This window comes from Vulpes vulpes, chromosome 11 (assembly GCF_048418805.1).
Source record: "Vulpes vulpes isolate BD-2025 chromosome 11, VulVul3, whole genome shotgun sequence".
Classification (NCBI taxonomy): domain Eukaryota; kingdom Metazoa; phylum Chordata; class Mammalia; order Carnivora; family Canidae; genus Vulpes; species Vulpes vulpes.
The window spans coordinates 51,791,135-51,818,000 of NC_132790.1; the positions used below are offsets into that span (position 1 = coordinate 51,791,135).

The window sequence follows — 26,866 nt, forward strand, 5'->3', positions numbered from 1 at the left end:
AGCAAAATCCCAAAGAGAGACAAATGCAAAGGCGGATGGTGAAAATATGTGGCTGGACTGTACAAATCATTTGGGTAAGGTCCAACAAGGAAGTTCCTGTCTTTAAAAGGAGGCTGATGTAATCACTCCTCTCCCATCTCCTCCAGTAGAGAAGCAGTCCCTTAGGGGAAACCATACTGTAAAATCTTTCACCACAGAGCTGTCCTCAATACAAGTGGTGACACTCTGGCCACTGTGCTACTTTACCTTTTCCTTACCTAACATGATTCTACATAAACACAGCCTCCTCATTTGTCTACTGTAATACCACACACTGTTGCATATGTTTTTTAAATCTCAATTTAGTCATCCAACTCACAGATGGTGACACCCCGCTTGAATACCTAGTTGCCCCTTCCCCACAAGAGTAAAGGCTCACTGGTCCCCAGAGAAAGTAGCCCAGCCAGAACTGAAAGCGGGTGCTTCTGGCTAGAAAGGCAGCCAGAAATTGGGAGCCCAACCCTGCCAGGGTTCCAATGAATACCCTCTTGCAATCAGTCTAAAAAGCTGAAGAAAAATTCAGAGGCCAACCAGTCCAGGGCTCCCAAAGGTGGCCAGTCCCTGGACCACCTATACCAGATGAATGGGGCAACTTCAAACAAGGCCCAGAAATTCTGACTGGGCAGGCCAGCGTGGACCTGAGGACACTTTATCTTCTCTAGTGCTCCCTGGCTGTCCCTGATGTGCAGCTGGATAACACCAACTCTATCCAACTCCCTGCCCAGTGATGGATGTCCATCAACAAACCCCCACCACCACCCCGCCCCAGCTGATCATGAGACACAGCCTCTACTAGAATGTTCTGTAGTCAGGTTTTATAAACAACCACTTAAACTCCTTGAGCAGTGCTGTCCAACAGAACTCTCAGCAATGCTAGCAATGCAGCAGCCACTAACTCTGTGTGGTAGCTGAGCACTTTGGAACAGGACTAGCATGTTACATAAATGAGCCAAAGATGGCCTCCATGTATTGGCCCTATATTGTCTCTTCCCTGCAGGCCGAAACCCATTACCTCCAAAGGCCCACCAGCACCAAACTCAAACTTTCACATACCTGGTTATTTAAAAAATAGTCAAATAAGCACATTTTCAGCCATTTAGATGAACTGTCTGCTTTGCATATTCTGTAAACCTCACCAACAATAGTTACCCATCGGTAAGAGTTTCAAGGCCTTGAGCTGTTGCTGCTGCTGCCCCAGAGGTTCACCTGGATAGAGGCTCTTCTTCCCCACGCTCACTCCCCTCCCCTCCTGGGCTGTGGCCCCCTCTCCTGGAACGAGAGACTGCTCCCACATGCAAACCTGTCCATGTGTTGCCCAATAAAGCTCGTGCGTGCCACTGCCATCTCACAGTCATCTTTTTCCTTGATCTGCCCCCAAATCCCTCAAACCCCCTACATAGTACAAATGGGAAACTGAATTTTTAATATTAGTCCAGTTAATTTAAATAGCTACATATGGCAAGTAGCTACATCAGACAACACAGCTTCAGTTCATTTAATAGTCCTTCGCACACAGCATTTAGTAGTCAAGTATATGCAGGTGCCAGGTACTATCCAAGGCCTTAGGAGGATAGCAATAAAAAAAAGTTTCCTGCCTTCTGTATATTCTAGTAAATAAGCAGATACCAGAAAGTAACACATGCAATCAACCACCCTTCTAGGTCAAAGAATCTCCAGTCCTACAGGTGTCCCTCAGATGGTGGTGGGGCTTGCAGAACTTTCCTGGTTGTTTCAGTTTGTCAAAATTTCCCATAAATTGTGGTGCCCAAAACTCAAAGCAAAGCTCTAGTCTAAACCATAACTGTCACTCCACAAAATGGCTTTAATTATCATAACTGAAAAATATGGAGTTTTCACATAAAAACCTGGGTATCCAGCTTCTCTTGAAAAAGCAGAGATCCATAAAACCTAAGGCTGCAGGGCAGATGTTCATGGCTTTCTACTCTTCAGACAGATACACAGGTCCTCTTTTCCCAGCGCCACACCTGCCATAGGCCTTACACACAGCAAGATTTTATAAGAACTAAACAAAGTGACCAATGTACGTGCAATGCTAAGACCAGGGCCTGGAACATCAAAAGTGCTCCATAAACAATAAGTAGCAGGAATGCTGCTCTCCTGGGAGGCATCTGAATCTGTGACTGCCTGGCAATGGGACTTCTGTACCCAAGCTCTGGGCAAATTTATTTTGGCTCAAGGTTCATTCCTGCAGACTCACAGTCACTTATAATTCTGCCTTTCCTGCCTATTTGTCCCCAGCCTCTGCACACCTGCCTTACATTATCTTAAAAAAAGGACACTCCATGTATCCCTATGTATTTTCACAAAGTGCTGCACATTCTCGTCATAGTCTCTTTCCAATCTGTGCTGACACATCCAGGAAGGTTGGCAACTTCCCTTCCAAATGCAGTTTGGCAAATCAAGTTGTTTGCTCCAATCTCTTGGAAGTGCCCTAAGCAACGCCCTCCTTGAGGACATCTGCACCCTGAAATTTCCTACAGTTCTAAGAGCAAGAGAGCAATCATGGTGACTCAACAGGATTTGGCAACTACTATTGGCTCAGCCATGTTTTGCAAAATCCTCTGTAACTTCACCAGGCAAACCTAAAAGGTGTTCTCCATCCCCTTCTGCACACAGGACATCAGGGTCTTGAGTTGTAGACTGAAGACTCTATGAGATCAAAAACAATCTGATTGTTTGTGATTTTGTGGGAAAACCTATGGACCAGAGCCCCGGGTATCAAGGTGACCCTTGGAACCTAAGGAGGTCAAACAGCACCAAGCCCAGTCTTTCAACTGATTACACCTTGAACTTGTTGGTTTCTCACATTCCTTTAAACTGGGGATCCCTGACTGTAGATGTCTTCATTTTAGCAATGAAAACAAGTTAGAAACAAGTTAAAAGAGCCATTTGAAACACACACCTTGGGGGAGGGCTGAGAAGAAAGCATTGATTCCTAACTCCTCATTACCACAACTTTATGATGGTCCCATCTGTCTCTCCATCCTGCCTTCCTTACTTTTCGGTCTTAAAAAGTGAAAAAGAAAATGAACGTAGTACAGACTTTTAATTAGCTTAAAATCCTTCAGAAGTTTATTGAAAAAGTAGCTTCTAAAATTTCAATGTATTCACTCGTCAATCCTTAACATTTATATAGAGACATTAAACAGCTATTCTCTCTTCCTAGACTGAACTATGTTCCAAAAGAGAAGGAGTATCAGTGTTATTATAATCATGCTGATAGAGTTTATAAAGCATTTGGAGAAATTGATGCCAAATAATAAGCTTGCACTAGTATGTTAAAGTGCTTAGCTCATTTATATTCCACACTGAATAAAGGGATTTAATGACCACATTCCCCATTATAGCTTAAACACAAAAATTCAAGAGCTTTGCCATAAAAACTTGTTTCCAAAGCATAATTTTAAGAATATGCTTCTCAGTCATTGCCCAGCTGCCAATGCTATCCTTATTCATTCATTTCTGCTTGTCTTTTGACTCCATTACTCTAACTTTATATAAACCACTTCACTCACATAGACCTCAGTGACTTCAGCAGCCAAGCAGAGCTGACATCACATTTCATGGCAAGAGTCAGGAGACAACCTAAAGTATCACTAGGTGTCTCTTCCACTAAAATCTACTGACCTACTTCTGTTCTCTTGATTGAATAACTTATCATCCAAGTTCATGGTGGTTTTTTCCTGCTTAGCTCATCTAAAGTTTATTCTACAGTTCAGATTGCTTTACTTCACCCACTATACACAATGCTTTCCTGGCTTAAGGTGAACCCTCAACTTTCAAGGTAAATCTAGAAGACAATGAGGTAATAAATGATCACAAGAGAAATGAAAAATAGAAAAGAATCACATCAGAAAAAAGAAAAACAACTACAGTGTCACAATAATAAAAGTAGAAAAGGTGAGAACTCACTTTGAAAAAAGAGACCATTAACAGATATATAGAAACGGGATCAAATACATAAGAAGAGAAAGAGTTTAGTTAACACAGGAAAATAAGAACAATGTTCATCGACAGGGAAGTCAAGAAAATGTCTTATATAAACACAGTTTTATAAAAGGCAAAGTGGAAAAGATCAGCAGCAGATGATGATTCTGAAACATCCAATTAGTCCTGCCATTAAGTCAGAAATCCCACAGAGGAACTGAAAAAATAATGTACTTAAGTCTGCCCCTGTGCCATGCAGCCAGGAGTTGGGCCCACCCAAGTGCCATCAGGTGCTGTATGCCCTGATTTTCAACACCCTGCACCTCAGGGTGAACTCACAACCAGTTGCTCTTTCATTTCTCAGTAGAAGCGTAGGAGAAAGCCTTGTTTTCATGGTTTCTGTGGTAAAGAACTGCCAGTCCTTACATATTCATTCTAAAAGATTCCTCAGTCATCAGCAGACCATGACTTCACAGTATCCACAACCAGTAAAGTGACCAACTTGTCCTGGTTTGCCCAGGGTGAGCACTGAAAGTCCTCCGTCCCTGGAAACCTCTGAGTTTATTCAGTATATTCCTTACCTTTCCACTGGCCCAAGGAGTCAAACATTACCAAAATCTCTTCTCTGCAAATTGCCTTTCTGAAGTCAAAGTGCTCCTCTTTGCGACAGCCTTCCTTCAAATGTGGTCCTCTTATTATCATTAGTGAATATTCAGTCTGTTCCTACAAAAACTAGCCCTTATTATGTAGCACACCCCTAGGCACACCAATAAATATTTCCAATATTTCTATCAACTTGTAAGTCAATCAGTTCCATAACTTTGAGGCTGGTCTACATGGGGCCTCTTGGTCCTCTCTAAAAATTCTCAGGAGACAAAATTAAAGAGAGAAGCATAAGTACATAAGGATATTTTTTAAATGTATGTTTAAGGATCCTGCTTCGGACTGTTGGGGATTTACCCCAAAGATTCAGATGCAATGAAACGTCGGGACACCTGCACCCCGATGTTTCTAGCAGCAATGGCCACAATAGCCAAACTGTGGAAGGAGCCTCGGTGTCCATCGAAAGATGAATGGATAAAGAAGATGTGGTTTATGTATACAATGGAATATTACTCAGCAATTAGAAACGACAAATACCCACCATTTGCTTCAACGTGGATGGAACTGGAGGGTATTATGCTGAGTGAAGTCAATCGGAGAAGGACAAACATTATATGTTCTCATTCATTTGGGGAATATAAATAATAGTGAAAGAGAATATAAGGGAAGGGAGAGGAAATGTGTAGGAAATATCAGAAAGGGAGACAGAACATGAAGACTCCTAACTCTGGGAAACGAACTAGGGGTGGTGGAAGGGGAGGAGGGCGGGGGGTGGGGGTGAATGGGTGACGGGCACTGAGGGGGGCACTTGACGGGATGAGCACTGGGTGTTATTCTGTATGTTGGCAAATTGAACACCAATAAAAAATAATTTATTTAAAAAAAAAAGGATCCTGCCTCGGTTTTTAGCTAACAAAACGTGGTATATTTAAATTCTGGAAGGTTGGGAGAAGCGAAGGCCAAAATCCTGAGATTTCTTTATCAACTACTTTCCTATGCTTCTTCGTCCCTATCAGGAAAAATCTGCAAGCCTGGATTCCCACAAAAGTTGCTTAACGATGACACTTTGCTCCTTACTTTTTCCCGAAAACCACTGTGGACCCGGCCGCGAGCGCTGGGCAGGTGCGGGGCCCGCGCTTCCGGGAGCGCCAGGCGCTTTCGCGTGGGGCCGCGAGCGCGGGGCCGGGAAGCCCTGGGGCCTGGCCAGGTGGCTGGCCCCGGGATCTGGTCGGGCCAGAGGGGCGAGGAGCTGGGCAGGCGGAGGAGCGGCTGCTCTGTACACCGGGAGGAGCAGCGGCGGGCGGAGACGGACTCCGAACCCCGGAGCGAGAACGAAGCGAGAACGCGGCGCAGGGTGCGTATGGCCGCCCTCAGGCTGCTTCCTCCGCCACCAGACGGGTCCTGCCGGGGGCCTTCGGGGCTGGCGCCTGCAGCGCGCCCGCTGCCGAGACCGCGTCCCCGGGGTCGGAGTGGGGCCGGCCACCCGCCGCCCGCCTCAAGGCCCCGGCCTACCTGCCGTCCTTGGCCGCGGGGGCCTGGCCGTCGTCCGTGACGATCTGCGGCCGCAGCGGCCGGCGCTGCCGCAGCCCGTCCACCTCGCTCATGGCGTGAGGAGTAGCGCGGGCCCCACGGCCCACCCCGGAGAGCAGAGCGAGAGCCGCGCGGGCCCAGCCGGATCGCCGCCCCCCGCCCGCCCCCCGCGCCGCCCCCCGCGCCGCCCCCCGCGCCGCCCCCCGCGCCGCCCCCCGCGCCGCCCCCCGCGCCGCCCCCCGCGCCGCCCCCCGCACCGCCCCCCGCCGTGCGCGGAAGTGACGTCACTGCCCCGCCCTTTCCGGCGGCCGGCGGGGTGGGCCCCCGGGAGCCGCTCCGGGCTCTTCCCCGCGAGCGAGGGGTGCCGAGGCCGGGTCCCTGGCCGGGCGCGGGGCTCGGAAGCGATCCCCGAGCCGGTGCGGACGCCTCGGAGGCCCCGGAACGTGCGGCCCGGCCCCTGCGCTCCTGTCGTCGTGGCGCGGGGGCCACGTGTCGTCGAAGAACCGCGGTGTGGGCTGCCTGTGCGCACGGAGGACCGCGCCGCTCGTCACAGGACAGAGGCCCCGGGTCGCCCCCGGGCGGGCCAGAAATGCCAAGGTCGTGTCCCCGGGGGCCTGCGGCGGCAGTAACAGCGGGGTCCCCTGAACGCCGGGGACCTTCCGTGGGCGGGTCCCGTCAAGGGGAGAACGCGGGACGTGCTGCCCTTCGGATTAAGGCCGCGGAGTATTGGGCCTTTTTGCTAGAACGGAACTTTAATAGCGTTTGTGAAAGGGTCACCCCCAGAAGTAAAAGCTGCGTCAGCCACAAGTGCGGCCCGAGCGCGCAGCCGGCCGGCCGTGCCGCAGCCGCGAGCAAACCGCGGACGAGCTGCCTCGCGGACACGTGAGACTTTCAAGGAGGTCATCGGGAAGATGGGCGTAAAGAGTGGAATGTGACATTGCAGGGGAGTAGCGTGACCTTGTGAGAGCGTTGGTCAGATCAAGGGCCTACGCCGTGCCCGGGATCTTGAGAAGAAACAGGATTTCCAGGGAGAGGAAACCAAAGGCAGCGACTGCGCGTCGTCCTCAGGAAAGGCAGGTTCAAAATGAAGCGTCAAGGATCATTTCCGTATTGCGCTTGGAGGCTTCCCTGTCACAGGCCATCCATTGCCTTTCTTGGTGTTAGACGGCACCAGAGTTGCACGTGACTGTTTCTCGTAAGAGATGAAGAACCAGCGGGAGGGAAGTGAAGAGTCCTGCAGGAATTCCAGGCCTGGCCAGACGCAGTTAGGCCTCGGCAATATTTTCTTTCATTCCCTAATACCACCAGTAGAGCTGTTAAATCCGGGATTGCTTAGACAGCACCGCAGGGCCTGGCCCCTCCCTGCCTGCCTGGACTGGCCTCCTGCCCTGCGTTTCACATACCCCGTCAGCATTGCTTGCTATTCCCGATTCTGTGCCTCCCTGCCTACGTCTGTGTTATTCATTCTTGCGAAAGTGCTTTTTTCCTTCACCGCTTGGCCAAAATGACTTCTTTCATTCAGGACCCACTTCAAGTATCCTTGCTGAAAACTCTTCCCCTAATCTCTCAGGCAGAACATCTTTGAGTCTAAACCACTTTGAACATGCCCCAATTATAGGACTTAGCTCATTGCATTGGAATTATTTGTATTCCTTGCCCAGTTTTAAAGCCCACCAACCAAAAACAGCCAGGAACATACCTGTAAAAAGTTAAGTAATGGTAATAAAGTTAGGTTTATTGAACTTGTTGCAGCAAAGAAATTCAGAGGACTTGTCAGGCTCCTCAAAAATGGGAGTTATGGATGGGTCCTTGAGTTAAACGTTTGTGACAGATGGTCTTGGCAGGGATGGGCCAGCATTTGTAATTAGGAGACTCATTGGAGGAGTCAGACCTGGGACACATGAGTCCATATTGAGTTATTGGGAAATCAGCTTGTCTTATCTTGCTGCAAATGATCTGAATAAACTAAATGCAGGGGTCTGAGCTTACATTATTTCTGTGGAATGGCACAGTTTAGTACCATTTTTCACAGTGAGATCCACATTGCTGGTTGTGATTTATTTCAGTTCTCTCCCCAGGTTCCAGCCTCACTGCCACCCAGTTCTTAGCAGGGAGATGGGACCTGTGTAATTGGTTAGACCAGATTTCTCAACCTCAGCACCACTAATATCTTGGGCCAGATAATTCCTCGTTGGAGATGGCAGGGAGAAGCTCTCCTGTGTACTGCAGTATGTTTAGCTGGATCCCTGGCCTCCACTCACTAGATGCCAATAGCATCCCATCTAGTCATGATAATCAATAATGTCTCCAGACATTGCCTTGTGTCCCCTGGGAGACAAAATAGCCCCTGGTTGTGAGCCACTGGGCTACACCGACCAGAAGCCACCCCCCTGCACCCTGAGAGTAGGCATGGGGCCCACTTGCACTGAAACTCTGGCTCATGTTGAAGGCATTTATCTCAACAAATCACAGTTCCAGCATGGAAAGAGAGGCACTGATGCTGAGCAAGCAGCCAGTAGTGTGCCTCACAGCTCAAGGTAGAAATACTCCCTATTTTCAGTCCAGTGCTTTTTCTCAGTCCCATGTTGTTTCCATTTCTTTTGCAGATATCTCCTGTCAGGTGCTCAACCAAGTGCTGTGACAAAGGTGAAATAAGGTGAGCCAATGTGGGATCCCTGGGTGGCGCAGCGGTTTGGTGCCTGCCTTTGGCCCAGGGCGCGATCCTGGAGACCCGGGATCGAATCCCACGTCAGGCTCCCGGTGCATGGAGCCTGCTTCTCCCTCTGCCTGTGTCTCTGCCTCTCTCTCTATCTCTCTGTGACTATCATAAATAAATTAAAAAAAAAAAAAAAAGGTGAGCCAATTTGCATACATATTATAATCTCGGAGATAAGCATAATTGCTATAAAACAGTGCAATGGAGGAACCACAGTGTATTGGGACCACAAAGAATAAGTCCCATCAGGTAGCAGTGCCCAGAGAAGGTTTCATGGAGGAAGTGACCTGTGAACCAGGCCTTGGATAAGTAAGATTATAATGCGCAGGTTGAGGGGATGGACAAGGACAAGAAACAGGCTAAGAGGGAAGCATGGGGTATCCATAGATTGGTCCGCACGGGGGTGACAAGGTAGACTGCAAGATTGTGAGTAGTCAAGGAAGAAGAATAAACTAAAAGGTGTTCTAAAGAGGTGAAGGAGAGCTGCAGTAGACAGAGCCCTTCTCCCTGCCCTGAATCCAAGAGAACAGGAGTTCTCCTGCCCTGAATCCAGGAGAACAGGAGTCCAGGAGGGACTTGCTCCAGACAGGCTTCAAACGAAGTTGTGTTGTGATGGGAAAGTCTGGTGTCAGCTCAGGTGGGACAGTGGAGAGTGTAAAGTGAGAGAACATAGAGTACCTTGTTCAGAGTAGAAAAAGTATCTTAGAGATCATCTAGTTGCCAGACACGGAGATCTACAAAAGCCCACTTAAGATGAAGGAGGGACTTATCAGAAGGATATGAGGGTATCTCGTGGAACTCCAACACAGAAAATACAGCCTGGCCTCACAGGGACTGGTATGAGGACCTGGATAAACAGAAGCAGTCTTCCTCTCAGTATCCCTGGTACCTCGCTGTGTTTTGTTTTGTTTTTCTCTTCATCCCTCTGTGATTCTGTGGCAAGCCTTTTTATGTCGCTGCCCATCTTCTTCTTTGCTGCCCTCTATTATAGCTGGATACAGTGTCACATTTCCAGCTGTTAAAGCTAAGGTGGTCACAGGTTAGATTCTGGCTTTGAGTTAAAAGCAGAAATCTAGGGTTTCTTTTGGCCTCTAGGAAAAGTTCCTGGTTTTCCAATAAAAAGGAGAGAGAGGGTCCTGCCCTTTCTTCTGCTCTGAACCCCACAGTTATGCTTAGAATGGCAGTAGCATCTTGTGACTGTAGGAAATCACCCTGAAGTCTAAAAGACAATACACCGAGAACAGAAAACCTAGGCTGCTGACCCATGCCAGCAACCACATACTCCTGGGCTTCTGGGTTACATGAGGAAAACAACCCCTTGGGCATCTAAGGTCTGGTCAGCTGAGCACTTTGTGCTTGTACCTGAATGTATCCCATCTGCTGTGTCAGCAGTGTCCACTTGGACATGCCTCCATGTCAGAAAATTGTTGCCTCAAGCCCAGTTCTCCATGACTTCCTGTTTTGGGTATCCCACCAGCTAACTACAGTCTCTTTGTCTTAAGTCCAGCTCCCTGGACTGAGGCTCTGATATTTCCAACTTTGGTGAGGTGCTCAAGTCTGATTGCTGTGTTAGAAGACAGGATCCCACATTCCACTGCACAGAGAGGGCAGGGAGGAACAAGAGCAGAGACCAGGCAGCATAGGCATGAGCATGGCAGGCTGCCACTCTGATGTCTGCCCCAGTGAAAAGCAGGCAGGGGGAGAGGTAAAGATTATAAATAAGTTGACTGGAGAAAACTGCCTTAATTACCTAAATGAGGATGCTAAGGTCAACCCTGACTTGGTAAGAAAAGGTGCTCAGTAGGAGAGACATTGGCCAGTCAGCATCTGCATGGACACGGACATGAACATTCATTATTGTTACCTCTGTTGGGAAGTGAGCTCATCTGCTTCATTGCTTCCTTGGGAATGTTAGCACTGACATTTCCTGGTTGGCACAAGTCACTTGTCAATCACATTTCATTATACCCAGAAACCATTTCTTGAAAGCAACTAGTTATTTCCCTTCGGACAATTTCTGCTCTGCCTTTTTGAGCAAACGTATGCAAACTTATAAGAGTGAGGTGTTTCCTTGACTCAGGAATACAGAGATGTGTGGTTGGGCTGAGATGATGTCCTTTGGGAAAGAATCGGCCCAAAATGTCTGTGCATCCAGAAGGCTGCTCAACAGTTTAGTCTGCAGGAGCAAGGAGACTAGGCATAGTTACCTAGTTGGTGGCTCTTACCAAGAACATCCCAACCTGTCTGCAAAAGAAGGTGGCAGGCCACCTATTCCAACAGACTTTCTAAACTCCTCAGTACTTACCAGTTTGTTGATGATGTCCTAGGACAGCCAGCCCCAGGTTTCTTCCCCTTTGCTCTTTCTAGGTTTATTTAGAGTCAGATTTTTACTCACTGGATTTTCACCTCGTTGGCCATAGTTGGTACCCTTTGGTGCAGGTGCCAGGGGCACTAACCAGCTCCTTCTCTGCTGTTTGGAATAAAGGCTAGTACAGGCAGAAACTTCAGCTTCACACTTAGCAAAGGCCTCCTGTTGGTGCACTTGGAGGGTCACAGCTTGCCTCTTGCATGGCTGATTGGGAACAAATTTCAGGGCATCCTTGTCCCCATATCCTTAAGGCCCGGAGAAGAGGAATCTGGGCAACTGAGCAAAAGCGTTTAGAAACAGGCTTTTTTTTTTTCTTCCCCTCTTTTCTCTCCAAAGAGTAAGGTAAGAGAACAAAAATGATACTCCAGTACTTCTAAGCCAGGGCAGCAGGTAGAAAGGGCTTTTTTTGGAGACAGGTTCAGGGAGCTGAACCCAGTGAAGAGACCCACTTTATCCTGAGTGCATCTGCAGGTTCCAAAGGAGAAAGTTATGAGGCCATGCTACATTTCAGACAGCTTGTTCTGAGTTGGGTCAGAGACCTCCTGATGAACATTCCTACTGAGTGATTCTATCATGTGAGATAGAGCAGTGGTTCACAGTGCTGGCTGACCCAGCACTGCGCCTGCTTGCTTGGTTTTCCTCCCGTATCACAGCTCCAGTCCTCACACCTGTCCCTAGAGTCACATTCCTAAGCAAATCATCTGCATGCAAGCCCTCATCTCAGGTTCTGCTGTCAGGTGAGACATTGGAGATGAATGAAAGCAGTAAGCGATTTAGAAAATAGAAGGTGAGAAGTTCCAACATATGGGAAGTTTGGGATCCTTAAAAAAGAAAACCAAATAGGCAAAAACTATATTTGAGGAGATAATGATTGAGGTATTTCCAAAACTGATTAAGATGGATATCAAGCTACAGATCCAAGAAGCCTGGATGAATAAAGAGCCCAAACAGGATGAATAAAAACAAGTCAATAACAACAAAAAATAATAATACTGCAAAAGCCAAAGAAAGGTCATATTCACAGACCCAGAAATTACATATTTGCTTGATTTAATCCTGTTATGTAGCAAAATTCCCAAAGTGGTGAAGGGAAACTCCAGTGAGAGGTCACTAAAACTCAAGTTGGCATCACCCATCACCACTCCTCCAAAAACACTGTCTCAGGAAAGCTTCCTCTTGGCCTAGCCAGGATACCAGTTCATAGACCTACTCAGAGGTCAACAGTAAAGTACCTTAAAAATAATAATAATAAAAATAAAATGCCACTGATATTCTTCAAAGCTCTTGGAAAAGGGGCCACACCTTTGGTTTGAGCTCAGGGATCAAGAGTGGAGCCAGAGAAGCTCCAGCCACACCCCAGCTGTGCCTCTCCCCACCTCTGCCTCAGAGGGCCATGCACAGAGGAGATGAGGGGATGGAATCCAGAACCTTCTCAGGGCTTCCTTACACACAGTGCCCAGCAGTGTGACCATTGCTGCTGCTCTTTTCATGTTGGGTATCCTGAAGGTGGTTGGTGCAGTGGGTGCAAATCAGCCCTGCAAGGACCAAGAGCTCACATTAATTCCACAGCCGAATCTCCTCTCATCAGTCAGGCCCAGGAAACAGAATTCACACTTTTTTGTCTGCACCCTGAACTCACTGCTCTGGGTAAACTAGGGATGAATGTGCACCTGAATCAGCTCATAACTCCTCTTTAGATAAACACTGTGCACTTATGTCATGAACATTAACCATGATTTCTTTTTTCCATTTTTAGATTTAATAGGGACATTTTCCGTTTAGGAATTATGTTGAAAAGCTGAATTTTCCCTTTGAGCACAACTTTTGTTTTCTTTTAGCTACTCTAAATGAGAGTTATTCTTCAAAGATACCCCATACTGCTTCTTTTCTGAATCTGAATAGAATTTGCCTCTGGGATTTATGGTTATTAACAAGTTCATGCTGGCCGGGAGACAGAATGAACACAGATTAGCCGTCTCTGGATCCCAATCCAACCCTGTCTGTTTCCATGCCCTGACTTGGCCTTTGTCAGGATATCTCATTTATGACAGAAAATCCAGAGCAAAAAGTGATGTTGGGGTCAGGGCAGGCCTGATACAGCTTGACTAGCCTGTGCACCTCTCCCTCCAGGCTCCCATTTTTTTCTGTGCTATTCTGTTCTCAAATAGGCCCTGCCCCCAGGGCAGCCAAAAGCCTCCACATCCTGTCTTGTGGCTACAGACTATTCCTGTTAGAGAGTAATCATACCATGACACCCCACCACATCCTGGATGCAAAAACGTCTCTGCACAGTGAGTTGCCTTTCCATGCATTGGCTCAGGCCCCTGGATATCCCCCCAGTCTTCCTGCCACCATCTCCAGAGCACAAGAGCAGACCCTGTCCCTGGGCACAGCCATTCCCAGCTCGTTTTGTATGCAGCAGTCGGTCCAGTCTTTGGGAGCCACCCAGACTGGGGCCTCTCATAACCCACCTGCCACTACACCAGTTCAGTGCTATTCTAAAATCATCTTTTCTGGTCAGTGAAGGACATAAACCTCATCTACCTACATCTAAAAAAAAGATAACTCTGTATCATGGGAGGTCTCTCAGGCAAGCCTATGCTGCTCACGGATGCAGTCTGTGACACCAAGATTGTTTCTGCTTCCTCTTTCTTGTCGGTGTTCCAGACTAGCACCCACCACCAGAACTCTGTGATGGGAATGCTGTTGTCCAATCTGTTAGCTTTTGGCCATGTGCTACTGAGCATATGAACTGGGGCTACTGGCACTGTGGAACAGAATATTTTATTCCATTCTATATATATTTTTTTTTTACTTACACCTAAAGTGCTACATATAACTAATGTATTGGATGCACAGCAATCTAGACACAGGTAAGTTTACCAAGTAACAGTCTGAGATAAGTGAGTTCTGAGTGTATATTTCTTCCCTGTAATGAATTTTCTCCCCAGTGGATTTTTTAGTGTTCTCTTTTGAATGAATAGGCCCCTTCCAGTTTTGTCCTTAGGATCATATTCAGCAACAACAGGAGCATTATTTGATCAAAACATCACCACAGAAAGAAGAGAGTGAACCAAATAAAACTTTATTTGTACTGCCCTGGTGACTGTCCAAGTTTATGTCCAAGCCATTTCATAAATAGTGTCATAACCACAGTCAGCCAGGTCCACCACATATGCAGTAGGTCCAAATGCATGATTCTTTTTGCTAAGCACTGCTTATTGCTTCGCAACAGAAAGCAGATCATCACTTTCTATATCTGTGGGCTACAGCTAATAGCCATCCTGTTGGTCACAGGCATACTCACCTAATCAGAGAAGCAAGCACAGCTATGACCCACAATAGGTGTTCAGTACCCCAGACACCCCGTGAACATCTACACAGCTGCAAGGCACCATATAATATGGGGTATAGATAAGGACAACCTTTTCCTGTTCCCAAGGACCCAGCTCAGTCGGCTGCCTTCACCTGTACTTCATGCCATTGGCCCCTGCATGCTTGGCTAGTAAAGAAACACTTTGCAACCTAATGATTTATGTCCACTTGCTAAGGTTCAGATGACTTAAGGCATACTTTAAAAAGCCTTGATTCAGAGTTCCAAGTCTCATCCTTGAACATCTGTGGTTCTTCCCACACCAACCACAGAATGAAGGACAGGCAGTTTTGAAACACCCATTTCTAGCCAAATTAGTGCCCTAACAAGGAGTCGCTTGAGTTTTCATGGGCTTTCCCTTAACATCCCCACATATGTGGAGCGTGTTGACCTCCAAGGTATCCAAGATGGAGAGGGAAATCTTTCCACATCTTAGCTTGGAGAAACAATACATGAATGGTTCTAGAGCTAAAATCAGAGCTCATTCATAACCTCACTTTTAAGAGTTAGGTTTCATTACACATAAACCAAAGGAAATAGAAATATGTATCAAAAAAAGGATACTACAAGCTTGAAAGTTGTCAAGATAGCTATATTTAGACAGAGATATAGACATTTCCAATACAGATTCCTCAATATGCCAAACATTAAAAATTCATCCTCTGACCTCCACATTTCCCCATAAGCAAAGGCACAAAAGGAGATTTTCATAACTCTGAATGTTACGAAGAACATGTACATATAAATCTACACACTACATATGTGTATTTGCACATTCTTCCAAAATTATAAAAGTATAAAAATAAAATTTCTGCCTTTTTGTATCTAGAAACATCCGGAAAAAAACATGATTGCTTCTAGTTCTGTGATCTAAGCAGACATGCTTTACCAGGCTTTTCACCTTCCTGTGCTGTCTGGAGGCAACAGAAATGGAGATGACCATGGCTTTTCATTCCAGGAAACCAAATTTGGGACAAGGGGAACAAATTGCTAATAAGAATGTCTAATAGTACCTCTTCATGGTTCTCAGCAGAAAGAAGGCAAGGCTTAGCATAGGCTTCACATTCGGGCAGTATGGGTTATGCTCTGGAGAGTACTGCTTTTGAGACAGCAGGAAATAAGCAAACCTGAGAGCTACATTCTGTTAGGGGTGTGGACACTGGGTCTTGACCAGAGCTCGTCACTGAGAGGCAGCTTGCTTGTCTTTGTATTTCTGGTAGGCACTCAGGATTTCTGTGATGACACTGGGGTCCTCCAGGGTGGTGATGTCCCCCAGATCTTGAGTTCTGCCTGTGATTATCTTCCTCAGGAGCCTCCGCATGACTTTTCCAGACCGAGTCTTTGGAAGACGCTTCACTACCTGGAAAGGAAGGGGTGCACCATTCAAGTTTGGGTGGTGCCCAGACTCCCTGCAGCATCCAAGTGCGTTGGCATAAGAAGGGCTCTGCCCAGGGGATGACACCCTCACTAAGGACTCAGGAATGAATGACTGAGGTGCCGGACTCACCCCAGAGATCATGGGGGTCCGTGATTTCTGGTTTTATCTTCCCACAATCTGGACATAAACTGAAATCTACCTGAAGGTCAGAATCAACCATATGTCAGATTTTGCTGAAGCCCTCATTCAGGCAGGGTCTGCCCATACCGTGGTTACCTCACTGCCGATACCTCTGTCTTCCATTTGCTACATTGCTGAGGGCTCCCAGGTAGCAACAGAACCAAACACAGGCCATGGCAACTTGTCTCCGCCTACGGGCCTGGACCAACACTGCTTTTTGCTGACATAAGAGATAAGAGCTACTTTAGAGAAAAACGTCTTGTTCAGCATTTGAACAGTTTACATTTAACATTTTCATACAACCACAGCCCCTTTTATGTCCAGAGCAATATGCTAAGAGCTGTGTTTGGGGCTTATTGAACAGTTACTCATCCTTTGAAAGGGTTGGTTCACCTAGGGGAGCTCAAGTCTCCCTGAAACTCTGGTCCAGGCCAACAGCTTGACTTTGTATCACACCAGGTAAGGCTGAGGCTGCTCCCACCTCAGAGGGCCACCTCTGAACCAAGGAAGGCTGTGGGGAAGTGTTAACAAAGAGGAATGGAAACCTAATGGGGCTAGAAAGGTGGCCCCATTCTTCCCCAGACCCAACTCCAACACAGATTCCCTCAGATAGGGGTCTGGCAGTATCCCCTGCACTGACATCAGGAGATGTGTTCAGAAACCACACAGGCTGGGGAAAGCTGGCACTTTCCACATGTTTCTCTAGTTAAAATCTCTAATTTTTAGAAGATAGAGACTTACACAAATGAGAGGATGGAAGAATTTATCCCAAATGAAATAAGATAAGGCCACAGCCAGAAATCTAAATGAAACAGATATAAGTAATGTGTGATGTAGATTTTTAAAGAGACAATCATAAGGATACTCACTAGATTTGAGAAAGAATAGAAGACTTCAATGAGAACTTTACCACAGAGATAAAAGAGTTAAAAAAGAATCCTAGATGAAGAATGCAATACACAAGATTGGAAAGGCATGATACAATTAACAGCAGACTGGAAGAAGCAAAGTAACCAAATCAGTGACCTAGAAGACAAAATAGTGGAAAATAAGCTGAACAAAAGAAAAAATTAAGAAACGAGAACAGACTTCAGGAACTCAGTGACACCAACAAAAGTAATAACATTTGTATTATAGGAGTCCCAGAAGAAGAGAGAAAAAAGGGGGCAGAAAATTTGTTTGAAGAAATAATAGCAAAAAACTTCCCTAATCTAGAGAAGGAAACAAACATCCAGATCAGGAGGCACAGAGAACTCCCAACAAATTCAACAAAAACAGGCCAGCACTAACATGCTATAATTAAACCTGCAAAATATAGTGGTAGAGAAAAATCTTAAGAGCATCAAGAAAAAAAGTCATTTACAAGGGAAGAGCCATAAGGCTCGCTGGAGATTACTCCATAGAAACTTGGCAAGCCAGAAGAAAGTGGCATGATATGTTCATACTGCTGAATGGGAACAATCTGCAGCCAAGTATACTCTGTCCAGCAAGGCTGTCATTCTGAACAGAAAAAGAGATAGTTTACCAGACAAAAACTAAAGGAGTTTGTGAACACTAAACCAGCCACGCAAGAAATATTAAAAGGGACTCTTTTTTTCTTTTAATTATTTAAATTCAATTTAGTTAACATATACTGTATTATTGGTTTACCAGGATAGAATTTAGTTGCATATAACACCCAGTGCTCATTATATATCAAGTGCTTTCTTTAATGCCCATCACCCAGTTACTACCCCTTCCCCCCCATCAACATCCCCTCCAGCAACCCTCAGTTTGTTTCCTTGGGTTCAGTGTTTCTTATGGTTTGCCTCCCTATCTTCATCTTATTTTTCCTTCCCTTCCCCTAAGTTCATCTGTTTTGTTTCTTAAATTCCACATGAGTGAAATCAATGTCTTTCTCTGACTTATTTCTTAGCCTAATACCCTCCAGTTCCATCCACATCATTGCAAATGGCAAGATTTCATTCTTTTTGATGGCTGAGTAATATCTCATTGTGTATATATACCACATCTTTATCCATCTGTCAGTGGACTTCTGGGCTCTTTCCATATTTTGGCTATTGTGGACATGGCTGCTATAAAGAGTTGGGGTGTATTTTCCCCTTCAAATCACTGTTTGTATCCTTTGGATAAATATCTAGTAGTGCAATTGCTGGGTTGTAAGGTAGCTCTATTTTTAACTTTAAAAGGGACTCCTTAAGTGCAAAGGTGAGACCAAACATGACAAAAATCAAAGAATCAGAAAATCTCCAGATAAATGACAAAACAAGTAATAAAATATATATCTATCAATAAATATATATCTATCAATAATTACTCTGAATTGGGGCACCAGGTGGCTCAGTCAGTTAAGCATCTGACTTTGGCTTAGGTCATGATCTCAGGGTCCTGGGATCCAGCCCCACTTTGGGCTCTCTGCTCAGGGAGGAGAGTCTGCTTCTCCCTCTTCTGGCTCTGCTCCTCTCCCCTACTTATGCACGTGCTCTCACTCAAATAAAATCTTTAAAAAATAATAATTACCCCAAATTTAAACAACTAAACACTCTGATCAAATGCCATATGGTATCAGAATGGATAAACAAGACCCACCTATATACTGCCAACAAGAGACTCACTTTAGACCTAAAGACACCTGCAGACTGAAAGTGAGGGTGCAGAGAAACATCTATCATGCAAATGGATGTCAAAAAAAAGCTGGAGTAGCAATACTTATTTGGACAAAATAGATTTTAAAACAAAGACTGTGACAAGTGACAAAGAAGGACACTATAATCACAGAGGGGAGTATCCAACAAGAAGATAGAACAATTATAAATATTTATGCCCACAACATGGGAGCACCCAAATATATTTTTAAAAATTAGTAATAAACATAACCTAATTGATAAAAATCCAATAATAGTGGGTGACTTTAACATCCCACTTACACCAATGTACAGGTCATCTAAACAAAATCAATAAGAAAACAATGGCTTTGAATGACACTGAACCAGAGGGACTTAACAAATATATTCAGAACATTCCATCCTAAAACAGCAGAATACACATTCTTTCAAGTGCACATGGAACATTCTCCAGAATAGATCACAAATTAGGTCACAAAACAAGCCTCAACAAGTACAAAAAACTGAAATCATACCACGTACATTTTTTTACAGCAGTATAAAACTAGAGATCAATCGCAAAAAAATTTTTGGAAAAATCACAAATACATGGAGGTTAAACAACACTATGAAACAACGAATGTGTCAACTAGGAAATCAAAGAATAAATTTTTTAAAAACCATGGGGAACAAATGAAAACAAAAACATGAACAGTCCAAAACCTTTGGGATACAGCAAAGGCAGTCCTAAGAAATAAGTATCTAACAATATAGGCCTACCTTAAGAAACAGTAAAAGTCTCAAATAAACCACCTAACCTTAAACCCAAAGAAGCTAGAAAAAGAACAAATGAAGCCTAAAACCAGCAAAAGGAAGAAAATAATAAAGGTTAGAACACAAATGATATAGAAACTAAAAAAATACTAGAACAGGTCAATGAAACCAGGAGCTGGCTTTTGGAAAAAATTAATAAAATCAATAAACCTCTAGCCAGCCTAAAAAAAAAGGACCCAAATAAATAAAATCACAAATAAGGATAAATAATAACCAACACCACAGAAATACAAACAACATTATAAGAATATCATGAAAAACTAATATGCAAACGAATTGGACAACTAGAAAATTGGATAAATTCCTAAAAACATATGTTACCAAAACTGATACAGTAGAAAAAAAATTTGAACAGACTGATAACCAGCAAAGAAATTCAATCAGTAATCAAAAACCTCTCAACAAACAAAAGTCCAGGCCCAGATGGCTTCACAGGCGAATGTTACCAAACATTTAAAGAATTAGTGCTATTCTCAAATTATTCCAAAAAATAGAAAAGGAAGGAAAACTTCCAAATCCTATGAGGTTAGCATTACCCTGATACCAAAGGACAACAACAAGAAAAAAGATGGTGGAAAGTCAGCCAAAAAAGACGAAAGACCCAGTGAACAAATCTGGAAGTAAGGCCAAAATGAAGTAGTAGTCCAAAGGCAAAGTTCAGAACAAGCTCAATAACCTGGTATTGTTTGAAAATAAGACATATGACAATCTCTGTAAGGAAGTCCCCAACTATAGCTTATTAACTCTAGCTATTGTCTCTGAGAGACTCAAGATTTGAGGTTCCCTGGCCAGGGCAGTCCTTCAAAAGCTTCTTAGTAAAGGACTCATTAAAAACTGGCTACAAAGTACAGAGCTCAAGGAATTTACACCAGAAACACCAAGGGTGCAGATACCCCAGCTGCTGGTAAAGAGACATGAACAGATCCCACCAACTGTATATTTTGGAAAATAAAACTATTAAACCCAAAAAGATGGGACACCTGGGTGGCTCAGCAGTTGAGCACCTGCCTTCAGCCCAGGGTGTGATCCTGGGGTCCCAGGATCGAATCCCACATCAGGCTCCCTGCATGGAGCCTGCTACTACTTCTGCCTGAGTCTCTGCCTCTCTCTGGGTGTGCCTCTCATGAATAAATAAATAAAATCTTTAAAAAAAAAAAAGATTCCACTAAAAAAGAGAACTAAAGGTCAATATCCCTGATGATCTTGGATGCAAAAATTGTCAATAAAATACATTTTAAAAAATTGTTCACCAAGTTCAAGTGGAATTTATTCCTGGGTTGCAAGAGTGGTTCAATATTTGCAAGTCAGTCAACGTGATACACCATATTTTTTTATACACCATATTAATAAAGGATGAAAACCAAATGATTTCAACAGGTGGAGAAAAAGTATCTGATAAAGTACAGTACATTCATGATAAAAACCCTCAACAAAGTAGGTTTAGTGGGAACATACCTCAGTATTATAAAGGCCACTTACAAAAAACCCACAGCTAGTATCATTCTCAATGGGGGGGAACTGAGAGTTTTTCCTCTACAGTCAAGAACAAGACAGGGATGTCCACTCTGACCAGTGTTATTTAACACAGTACTGCAAGTCCTAGCCATAGCAATCAGAAATAAAAAGAAATAAAAGATATCCAAATCAGCAAGAAGTAAAATGTTCACTATTTGCAGCTTACATGATACTCTATATAAAACCCAAAAGACTCCAACAAAAAGCTGCTAAAACTGATACATAAATTCAGTAAAGTTGCAGGATATAAAATCAATATAGACATTTCTATACACCAATAATTAAGCATCAGAAAGAGAAATCAAGCAATCAATCATATTTACAATTGCACTAAAAACAGTAAGATATCTAGTTATAAACCTAACCAAAGAAGTAAAAGATCTGTACTATGAAAACTATAAAACACTGATGAAAGAAACTGAACATGACACACAAATGGAATGACCTTCTATGCTCATGGATTGAAAGAACAAATATTGTTCAAATGTCTGTACTACCCAAAGCAACTACACACATTTAATGCAATTTCTACCAAAATACCAACATTTTTCACAAGAACTAGAACAAATAATTCTAAAATTTGTATGAAACCACAAAAGACCCCAATAACTAAAGAAACCTTCAAAAAGAAAAGCAGAGCTGGAAGCATCACAGTTCTGGACTTGAAGCTATATTACAAAGCTGTAGTGATCAAAACAGTAAGGCACTGGCACAAAAATAGACACACAGATCAATGGAACAGAATCAACAACTTCAAAGTGAACTCCCAACCATATGGTCAGTTAGTCTTTGACAAAGCAATCTTGGACAAATATCCAGTGGGAAAAAGACCATTTCTACAACAAATAGTGTTGGGAAAACTGGACAGCAACATGCAAAAGAATGAAACCGTACCACTTCCTTACACCAGACACAAAAATAAATTAAAATGGATTAAAAACCTAAATTGGAGACCTGAAACTATAAAAATACAAGAAGAGAACACAGACAGTAGCCTCTTTGACATCAGCCATAGAACTTCTGTCTAAATAGGTCTCCTAAGGCAAGGGAAACAAAAGCAAAAATAAACTATTGGGACTTAAAAGCTTCTGCACCGTGGAGGAAACAACAAAACTAAAAGGCAACCTACAGAATGGGAGAAGGTATTTGCAGATGAATTGATAAAGGGCTAGTATCCAAAATCTATAAAGAGCTTATTAAACTCAACACCCAAAAAACAATCCAATTAAATGGGCAGAAGACATGAATAGACATTTTTGCAAAGAAGACAGTACTGATTGATGGTCAACAGACACATGAAAAGATGCTCGACATCACTCATCATCAGGGAAATACAAATCAAAATTACAATGAGGTATCACCTCAAACCTGTCAGAATGGCCAAACTCAAGAACACAGGAAGCAACAGATGTCGGTGAGGATATGGAGAAAGGGGAACCCTCTTATACTGTTGGTGGGAATGCAAACTGGTACAGCCTCTCCAGAAAACTGTGGAGGTTCCTCAAAAGTTAAAAATAGAGCTACCCTACAATGTAGCAGTCACACTACTAGGTATTTACCCAAAGAAGCCAAAAACACTAATTCAAAGGAGTACATGCACCCTGATATTTAGAACAGCATTATCTACAATAGCCAAATATGGAAGCAGCCCACATGTCCATCAACTGATGAATGGATAAAGAAGATGTGGTATATATATATCCAATGGAGTATTACCCAGCCATAAAAAAGAATGAAATCTTACCACTGGCAACAACATGCATGGAGCTAGACAATATTATGCTAAACAAATCAGAAAGACAAAAACCATATGATTTCACTCATGTTGAATTTAAGAAACAATACATGAGCAAAGGGGGGAAAAAAGAGATAAACCAAGAAACAGACTCTTAATTATAGAAAACAAACTGCTGATTATCAGAAGGGAGGTGCAGAGGGGTGGGGGGGTGGGTAGATGAAATAGATGATAGAGATGAAGGAGTGCACTGGTTATGATGAACACCAGACACCAGGTGATGTATGGAAGTGTTGAATCACTATATTGTACACCTAAAACTAATATTACATGGTATCTCAACTGGATTTTAATAAAAACTTTTTAAAAAGTAAATAAAGTCTCTAATTTTCTTCACTACCTAGCCCTGCTCCTATAACTGGCCTCCACATGCCAAAGGGAGCACCTAATCCTGTCCAGCATGATCCTCTTAACAGGTGAGTTGTGCAAATGTTTGCTGTGAGGCCTTCTGGCCACCCCCTCCTCCCATCTGAGGATACAGCAGCTCACTATCCCCACCTACATCCCAGGAAACCTAATAGCTAATATCCATTTTGCTGCTGACGGAAGGGATCACTATTGTTTGTTAATTGTGGGAAATAGAGGAGGCGGCTTATAACAAGCAGCGCCATCACACCTAGGAGCAGGTGCCACTCACCAGAATCTGATCGGGCACGGCATACTTGGCAATCTTGGTGGCCACTGCTGACTTGAGCTCCTTCACCACTGCATCTGTGTCACCTGTGTTGTCCTTCAACACGATGAAGGCAAATGCACCTGAAAGGAATCAAACTTTCAGGGTGTGTTCCACACCGAACCATCTCCCAAAGCAGAGCATTGTAGACAGTTATAAAAAATCTTAAGGATCTTTAAATCATATGTTGGCAACTTGCAGCAGTTGCCACTTCTAGTTGCAGCCCTAAAGATGAATTTGTTTCATTCAAAGTGGAAAGTCATTCTTTTCTGTAAATGGAAACCATTCTAACAGCTCTCTGAACATCCCAGTGAAGCCCACATGTAGATAAGAACTCCTTTTGGCTCTGGTGTTGACTGCATGGGAACGTCACCTTGGAGGCATGACTCAACCTCTCCTGCTATCCCTGTATCTGTGAATTAGCCCATAATGTGGGCTGACAGGAGATGTACTATCCAGTCCTGTGACATGGTACGTGGAAACATAGCGCATGGCAACTAATTTTGTGGGTATGTGTCCAACATGGTGGGCACTAGCCACAGTAGCTCTTTAAATGTAAATGAAATTAAGGTTAAAATGTAGTTCTTTGATCACATAAGCCAGCTGTAGCTTGTGGCTACTGTCCTGGACAGCACAGATGAAGAGCAAGCTCCATCTTGGCAGGAAGTTCTGTTGGGCAGTGCTGGCCAATCAATTATTTTAGCATAAACATTAAATTTTGTTTGTCAGTATCCCACCATGTTCCAGAAAGGATTAACAGTGGTTCCCACAGGTATCTACATTCCTTTTCAATCCACCTGGTATCACCTTGCAAATGTGGGACATAGAGATCCAATTCTGTTGTCTCCCCACATGAGTGATCCCAGCACCACCATGGTCAGTCTGTCTTCCCTCATGGCCTGCAGTACCCCTCATACACGAAGCTCCTATGTATGTGCAGCCTGGGTATACTTCCTCCATCCCACCCCATCTTCATTACTTCTCCCCATGGCACATGCTGCCTAACCCACTACGTAGTTTCCTCATTACTTGTGTTTATTGCTTATTGTCTGTCTCTCCCTCTACCCCCTGACCCTCCAGCATGTAAGCTCTATGAGGCAGGACTTTTGCTCACCAAGTTTGGGTTGTAATCAGACAAGACCCAGGGGCTCCCCCTCAGTCCAAGTGCAAACACAGGAAATGGGAACAAACAGGTACCAAACAGCTTTTGCTGTTGTTCATGTATTACCAACGAATAGAGGCTCAAAGTTGTTAGAAATCAGAAACGTCTTTCATCATACCCATGATGCACACATTCTTCCCAGCAATCTGATAGGTACTAAAAGGCCTACTAATCCCAGAGTTACTTCGGCTGCAGTTTCTGCTAATGGGGGTGCAAGGTGAACCAAGGCTTCTGAGTGTCACACAAGAGGACCTGTTCCCATCTCTGTCCCCTTCCTATCCCTAACTGCTCTCATGCATTTTCCAGTCTCCTGCCAAGGAAGGGGCAACAGCCTCATGGACGACACATGCTTCTCACAGCAACTGAAAATGCCTTTTCAAAAGTGTTTAAAAATAAATGTTAAATAAATAAATAAATAAATAAATAAATAAATAAATGTTAAATTTTACAATGGGTCAATCTGGATTAAGTGTTTGAGTAAATACCGGAACCATGGCACACATTGTGGCAGGAAGGCAGATGACATTGGAGGACACTGAAACAGGATGTCCTGACACTAAGAGGGCAAGCACCCAATCCCAGGCTGCTTGGCCAGGCAGTGAAGGACAGTCTTCCCAGCAGTTCAGTATAGAGTCAGTGAGTGTCCAAGTCGCATAGGCCAAGTGAGTGTGACCACACTGCACTGGGCACTACAATACTCAGGTGACCCTGCCCCTTCCCAGACCCACCCGCTTAGAAACTGGCAGGCCTTGGAGCAACATGTGTCTTCCAATAAAGACTCCTGAGGGACACCTGGGTGAGCTCAGCAGTTGAGCTTCTGCCTTTGGCTCAGGTTGTGATCCTGGGGTCCTAGGATCAAGTCCTGCATCAGGCTCCCCACAGGGAGCCTGCTTCTCCCTCTGTCTGTGTCTCTTCCTCTCCCTCTTTGTCTCTCATGAATAAATAAAATATTTTTTTTAAAAAAGATTATTCTGATTATCAATCAGCATTCCCCTGGCCTGTCAGCCTTCAGTGGAAACCACAGGTCAAATTCCTACAAAAACATGGGACACCTGGGTGGCTCAGCAGTTGAGCGTCTGCCTTTGGCTTAGGGCATGATCCCGGGGTCCCAGGATAGAGTCCCATGTCGGGCTCCCTGCATGGAGCCTGCTTCTCCCTCTGCCTGTGTCTCTGCCTCTCTCTCTGTCTCTCATGAATAAATAAAGTCTTTTAAAAAAAAACATACACACAAATTCCTACAAAAGTAATCCCAGAGCGACCAGAGGGCCCACTCCGAGGCACTCCTATCTGCTAGACGCTGTGAGCAGGACAGGGTGTTTCGTGTGAACCCTCCATAACTGGGCTGCCACACAAATGTGGACAGAGGAGGAAATGCCTAAGCTCAGCAGGGGCCAAATAGGTCCTGGCTGCTTGTGGATGTGTGTCCTTAAAAGACATCAGAGCTAGGACATTGCAGAAATCTGACCCCCATCAAACATACAAGCTATCGAGTCTCCTTACCCAAAATCTCTACATGGGACAGAAAAAAGCAACAGCTTGACCCATAAAAACCCCTACCACCCACACCCAGGTCCATTCCTTTTACAAAGTGCCACAGTGTGCATGAGACCAGGAATGAAGAACACCTTTTGTGGGCACTCACCCTCTCCTTTGATGTCATGCGGGTAGCCAATGACAGCGGTCTCTGGCACAGCAGGGTGGTTAGCCTGTGCAGAACACAAAACAAAACATGCAAATGAACCACCTAAGTCAGCACGCAAGGAGATACAAGGCGTCGTGGACGTACCCAAGCAAAGGAGGCCCAGCTGCTCACCATCGCATCCTCGATCTCTGCGGTCCCCAGCCTGTGGCCACTGATGTTGATGACGTCATCCATCCGCCCTGTGATCTGGTAGTAGCCGTCCTCTGTCCGGTATGCCCCATCACCAGTGAAGTAGTGGCCTGCACCACAGCAGAGGAATTCAGCACCAAAACCTCTGAACCAGGACCCGGCAGGGCCCCTATCCGTCCAGGAGGGACACAGCAGGACACACACCAGGGCCATGCTCAACAGAAGAAAGCTCCGAAGCCCCAGCTCTGCGGACTTCCTGCCTGCCTGCCTGCCCTCCTGTCAACCCCTCAGGGAAACGCTTCTCTAGACTGTGCCATC

The 26,866-nt window shown here is 44.7% G+C and overlaps 2 protein-coding genes and 1 pseudogene across 12 annotated transcripts in view; 1 reads left to right on the plus strand and 2 right to left on the minus strand.

Moving 5' to 3' along the window:
* Positions 1–6,307, minus strand: part of APMAP (adipocyte plasma membrane associated protein) — a 172,241-nt gene extending 165,934 nt beyond the window's left edge. For 7 of the 8 annotated variants that reach the window (XR_011995358.1, XR_011995356.1, XR_011995355.1 and 4 more), the window contains exon 1: positions 6,103–6,304. Coding sequence is in view for 2 of the 8 variants with exons in the window: in XM_072727390.1 (XP_072583491.1) it covers positions 6,103–6,194 (92 nt within the window). In the remaining 6 variants the exon portion in view is untranslated. Of the gene's footprint in view, positions 1–6,102 lie in introns of all 8 variants that reach the window. The other variant, XM_026016340.2, reaches the window with a different exon arrangement.
* Positions 6,308–15,148: 8,841 nt separating this feature from the next.
* ACSS1 (acyl-CoA synthetase short chain family member 1) overlaps positions 15,149–26,866 on the minus strand; it is a 58,790-nt gene continuing 47,072 nt past the window's right edge. For all 4 annotated transcript variants that reach the window (XM_026016408.2, XM_072727392.1, XM_026016409.2 and 1 more), the window contains 4 exons: positions 26,531–26,658; positions 26,360–26,423; positions 23,520–23,638; positions 15,149–15,937 (listed from right to left, as the gene is read on the minus strand). In XM_026016408.2, the coding sequence (XP_025872193.1) occupies positions 15,758–15,937; positions 23,520–23,638; positions 26,360–26,423; positions 26,531–26,658 (491 nt within the window). In that variant the 3' untranslated portion in view covers positions 15,149–15,757. The remainder of the gene's footprint in view (positions 15,938–23,519; positions 23,639–26,359; positions 26,424–26,530; positions 26,659–26,866) is intronic.
* LOC112933249 (small ribosomal subunit protein eS25-like) lies at positions 16,095–20,816 on the plus strand (annotated as a pseudogene).